Raw genomic sequence first — 6000 nt, 5'->3', positions numbered from 1 at the left:
CACACACACACACACACACACCAACACACACACACACAGGGTCTCGCCCGGGCGTAATTCAATTTAGAATAGCCAACCAACGTAACTGTTTGGTATTTACAAAAGATTTGAAAGGGTCAAGCTTGACAGCTGTGAATTCTCATCAAATTTCAATAGACGTTGACTCTGCATTTCTTCCATTCAGGCCGTAAAAGCTGTAAATACTGTGCATACTGTTTATGATCCGCAACACAAACAGGTAAATGTAGTCGGGATAAAATGTTTATGGCTCTACTTCCGCCACTTACAGTATACTATCCACCAAGGGCTGTTGAGTACTGGAAAAAGGATGTGGCTGAGTTTGGACATTCCCGTACTTACAAAACCACATCTAACATGATCATGGGGGTGTGAGGAGACAGACACAATGGCCAAAGCTATGAAAAATAGGCCTGTCAACTTATTGTCCGACGTAACTGGGTTTAGCGTTCATCAAGAATCCACACAGGGACAGGTTAGGAGCATTTATAAACCTCGCCAGATGAAGGGCCAGTGCAGCTAAATGCAAAAAGTGGTGTTTAATGTTATTGTGGGGTTGCTATATTTAGGACACTGTGCACAGACAATGTAACCTTCTACAGTGGAAGAGAACCGCATGTCTGATCTATGACAGGTGAGATAAATATTTAAATTTTAAAAGCTTTTGCTGTTGATTCTGAATTTAAAAAAAGACATTTTCTGTTGTCACCCTCCCTTTCAACAGTCTTATCACTTCAGAACTACTTGAAAGGATTTATATTCTGGTTCTCATCAAGCTTGCTATGTGAATTATACAATAGAATAAATAAACATATTGTCAGAAGGTAACAGTATCATTGATTTACTTGTTGTGAAAATGTTTTAAATAATAATTATCTTACCTCTCAAAGCCAATTTGTCTTATGGATTTCTCCCACGCGGAACCTGGACAAAACATGAAGTCAGTTAGATAATATGGATATTGTTTAGTAAAAAAAAGCACTTTTAATTACAGAAAAGGAATGAGTAACACTATTGGGCAATTTAGTCAGAAACAGGAAACTGAATTCCACTCGAGGTGAATAAACGGTAATGGACTTTCAGTGCAAACGCTGTTGTTTCTTTATTACTCATCAGTGAATAAAATTGCTGCAAGAATAGCTTCACTATTATAGATGTTATGTGGTCGGTTAAATGTAGTGTGGACGTCAGTGTGTACCTGAAATTAGAAATATAAAAATTCAACAAACAAAACCTCTGTGATGGGAGGAGCCCGTGACTAACCCTTCACATAACCTCTGACATCAAACCCTTTCACTAACACCCGTCTGAACTGTGAAGAATTTGTCCAAACACACACACACACACACACACACACACACACACACACACACACACACACACACACACACACACACACACACACACACACACACACACACACACACACACACACACACACACACACACACACACACACATTCTCCCATTTAAAAGTACTCCTTAATGGAAAACAGGCGGTGCTGTGACTGTCTGAACTGTGCTGCAACACTGTAAAGTTGAACTGCATCTCACACTGTAAAGCCTAAAAATACAAAACAACAAATAAAAATCAGTTATTCTTATGAGTGTGCAGCAATGCATTGTGGTACATTATCCAGAGCTAGGTGATCAAGACCACAATGATTTCATAAATTTACCAAAATCACCTTGGTACAACTTTTTCTATTTTTTCCCAAGACCTCATATCTATTCATATTTTAATGATTATTATGATTATGATTATTTTTTTGGCATTTCTGCTTTTTTTTTATTTTTGATAGTAAGAAAGACAGACAGGAAGGAAGGGGAGTGATGACGTGCAGTAAAAGGCCATGGGCCAGACTGGAACTCTGCCGGCCACTGCAGTAAAGACTCTGCCTTAACCATACAAACTCTACTCAGTGAAAAATCTGTATTCTTTACTCGACAAAGATGATAATGATAAACAAACATTCTCTCTTCTGGTGCCTCTTTAAAAAGGGGCTGTACTTGATATCCATTAATATACTGTCTTAGCAAACAAATGATTTTTATGCAAAGATATGGTGGAGCAATGGCATCCTGAGCAGAGAATGAAGTGACAATCCCTCTGTGTGGGTTGTAATCCGAGCTTCGCTGATATTTGTTTTGATAGCCGGTCTGGCCGCATGTGCATGTCAGTGCATTGGGCCGTGAAAACATATACGTAAAGACGTGTGGAGGCAATTCCAGCACCCTGTTTATTTAAGTATTTTGAGTACAAAAATGCAAATCCCCTTAAAAATGCATACTATGTAACTGCTTTCTTCCGTTGTACTAACTTCGATCCAGAACATCACATGAATGGAGTGTAAAGTGTAATGTAATAGTTATTAATAATTCTAAACCTGCTACAAATAACACTCAAATCGGCTTCAGCATCTAGCTGCTTTAAGGTCATGGTTTTGGTATAATAGCCTGTACACAGACTATATGGTTGGCTCTTACTAACTTAGTTAAACCCCAAGTTAAACCATGGGCAGTCAACAATATCAGATAAGCAAATACAATACCTGGTAAGGGAAGTCAAACATGTAGCTAGCAAGATGTAGCTAGCAGACTTTTTTATGAGAAGTTGGTGAAAGCTAAACCAGAAGGTTAGCCAGAAATATGACTCCAGTGAAATGGGCACATTGCTCTGAGTTTGCTGGAAGCTTCAGCAGTTAGTTGTCAGCAAACATGTTAGCCATAAAGCTTGATAAGACAATGGTATATTAAGCTGTTTTGAGAGTTTGTTTTGTGATTATTCTGTCTCGTAGTGGTCTAAAAGAGCACAAGCAGCTTTAATTTAGGGGATATCTCACAAGAATAAACAAAAATGAAAACGTATACCATAAAAGCTAAAATAAACTAATTGGGCTGGTGAGAGAGGTTTTAAGCATTAGTGTCAGTAAATGTAATGCCAACCAACCAGTGGCACATCGTATCAAATCTTCACTTTAAAGTGTTAGGGCCTTTGGTCAAATTACTGTCACTATAATCTTAAGAGAACATGGTGAGGGGCATGCCAGAATCTTTCATAGGAGGAGATAAGGTCAACTTATGTTGTTGTTAGAGTAACCAAAGGCAAAACAGAGTATATTTCAGCAAATCCCAAATTGAAATATCTGCAACACCTTACTTCACTCAGCCCAAACTGATCTCACAGGTGTAAGAGGAAACTAATATCATACACAAGGAATGCCAGATGTAAAGACAGGCCAGTATGATCAATAGGATGAGAAGATGCTGTGTCATAAAGCTTGAACTCAGCATGGAGACTTCTGGAAAAGTGTTTGAGACTTTCTGCCCATTGAGGCGAGGCTGCCGTCCACCCAAGCTCCGCACCAAAAATACCTGTCCTTAGACTTTATGTGAACGTCATAAAACACCCTTTGTACTTGCTGCACCATTAACCTCTCAGCACAGAATTTCTTTACACTCTTTCTTCTATCTCTGGGGCCTAATGCAAGATGCCCTTTTCCGCAGGGACTGGTGATATGCAGCGTCAAAATTTCAGCACATTATGACTGTAATCGGACAATCAGTATGTAGAGAAAGATTTCAGTAAGTATGTCTCACATTCGGGGAATGGCAAGCAGGATATGTGTGGATGTGGAGGGCAGTAAAGGTCAACAATGGCATCTATGTGACTTAATGAAGACCATTCCTAAGGAACTGGTCACAAAATAGCCACAGGACTCCTTATGAGCTGGTGAAATATCCATTGCCATCAGATATGAGCATAATCCAAAAGTGCAAATCTTTTTTATGGTTTATTTTAAATGTCTTAATCTCTAGATGGGTGGAGGCTCCCACTAAGGACAATCACTGCCAGAAAGTTTAGACAATCACAGGAAAGTATATGGTATCTGGTGGTCTTTGACGGTTAAAACAAATGCTTTTGACTGTGCTGAGTCCACATGGCGTGAACTGCATTTACAAACACAGACCGACAGATGACTTCAAAGGAAGCCAACCCCAGCTCATCTGGCGACCAGTTACTGACCTGCTCGTACAGCTGGAGGTGTTAGCTTTTCAGGAAAAGTTTTCACATTCATACTCAACTCAGTGTACTGCTCTAATGGTGTATTTGGCTACAGCGAATAGGGGAAATCATATGAAGTTATCTGGAGGGAGGATAACTGCCTCACCGCAAAGGAGGACTCCTTGTTTATACTTGGCTGCCAAAAGGAAAAGGGTGTCAAGGGGCTAAATGCCAGATATAGAAATCTGAGATAAGGCAGAATGTAGGCGCTGGATCAAGGGGACAATGTGTAACGTTGGGCTTCCTGTTGCATATGCAGCCCAAAAATAAAAATAAAAATAGGAGGACATTTACTTCAGGAAATCCAACAATGGACTCACTGTTGCATTTCGTATTTTCTGATACATAATTACAAAGTCAATGAAGCAACGAATCAATCAATGGTTTAACTGGCATGAAATTACCTTGCTTGTACAGCAGATAGAAATTATGGACTCATCCCAGCAGGGTTAGCTCTGCCAAAAACTGCCATCCTTTAGCAAAAAACATTTAGTCTACCTTCTAGGAACGGTTCTGTGTTTCTGCCTGAGGCGATAAAGTCTCCTGAGCAAAGTTGGCTGGACTTTGACGATGGAAGGCGAGTTACCTCAGAAAGAACAAGTCATTAGAACACAAGGTCAGGGTCTGTCCCGTCTAGACACAAATTTTATAGTTTAATACTGAGTTTCATAAGAAGCCCAAGGCACCTTCCAAATACTGAGTCAGTAGCTTACAGTGTCTGCTTTCCTGACAGCAAGAAAGTCTTATTTTTTTTTCTATGATGCCACATGGCACAAGGAAGCTAATTACATTGAGGAATGTTACATTAAGAAATCTTCATGATGTTACAAAATGCAATAAGATTTCGGATGTTTCTATAAGTTCTAAATCGTTATTAGAGAGGTTATTTTACCTTTTGCTGCAAATGAAACGTGTTAACTTAGTTTGGGAAACTTTCTCTCTACACCTTCTCTGGTGGTATCTAACTCTGTGACACTGAATCAAAGCTTAAACACATAACTTAGTTTAATGGGGTTGATTGTGACTTTTAGTCTAATGACTTTTCTAAAAACAGTGTCTTCCTGTATGTCTTCTAAAGGTTTGCACACAGTAAAAATTAAAATCAGCCAAGTCCATTCTTCAGGTTCTTTTTGGATTCTTGACCTGCAAGTCGCTTCGATTTCAACATGCACAACAAACATCACTACCTTTAAGCCTCGGCATTAAAGGGGGCAGTGTCCTGTACTCACAGTTGAAATCAGAAGTGATGGAGTTCCCGGCCAGGAGGCTGTTGACGGTAATCTGATAGATGATGTGGAGCAGCAGGAAGGACATACTGGTGAAGCATAGAGACTGCAGCAGACGCCCTGTGTGGCCTGCAGGAGGAGAGCAGCTACAGTGAGTTCACCACCAACACCACTCAGTTTACACATTTCATGTACTGAAACCCAGAAAAAGTTTCTTTGCCGGTAGTCAGAGAACTGAATGAAATTTGAATACTTTTATGTTTGTGCAACATAAAAAAGGGCCTGGTATTTCTGACTTCTTATAGGGCTCTTAGGACAGAGAAAAGAGAACAACGATCCATATTCATGTGATCAGCTGTGAATTGTTAAGTCTAACACGATAAAAGCAACATATGTGTCGGTGTTGACTGACAAAGTGTCTTTATTTTTATGTAGGTAAATAATACAGCTGTCAATCAATGGACATTACTGATCCTAGGAGGAAAGGATGAGAATAGTCTGAGGAGCTGCCACAGCTGTTCAACACATGGCTTTTATAGTGCACCTACGGGTATTTGGGATAATTTCATGAGTTGTTATGGTGATAATTCTATACAGTATGATTTCTCATTTGCGAAAATGTTCGTCCTCAGGGAAGAACAAGCTTGATTCTTCTTTGATAAAGGAATGACAGTAATGCATTTTATAAGC

At 39.5% G+C, this 6000-nt stretch overlaps 1 protein-coding gene across 6 annotated transcripts in view; it reads right to left on the bottom strand.

Moving 5' to 3' along the window:
* LOC117954261 (piezo-type mechanosensitive ion channel component 2) overlaps positions 1-6000 on the bottom strand; it is a 75503-nt gene that overhangs the window by 54905 nt on the left and 14598 nt on the right. For all 6 annotated transcript variants that reach the window (XM_034887895.1, XM_034887896.1, XM_034887897.1 and 3 more), the window contains exons 3-4: positions 5314-5439; positions 900-942 (exon numbers count right to left, since the gene is read on the bottom strand). In XM_034887895.1, the coding sequence (XP_034743786.1) occupies positions 900-942; positions 5314-5439 (169 nt within the window). The remainder of the gene's footprint in view (positions 1-899; positions 943-5313; positions 5440-6000) is intronic.

Source organism: Etheostoma cragini, chromosome 12 (assembly GCF_013103735.1).
Source record: "Etheostoma cragini isolate CJK2018 chromosome 12, CSU_Ecrag_1.0, whole genome shotgun sequence".
NCBI classification, from domain to species: Eukaryota; Metazoa; Chordata; class Actinopteri; order Perciformes; family Percidae; genus Etheostoma; species Etheostoma cragini.
The sequence above is the reverse complement of the archived record's forward strand: the minus strand, read 5'-3'. Positions and strand labels throughout refer to the sequence as shown.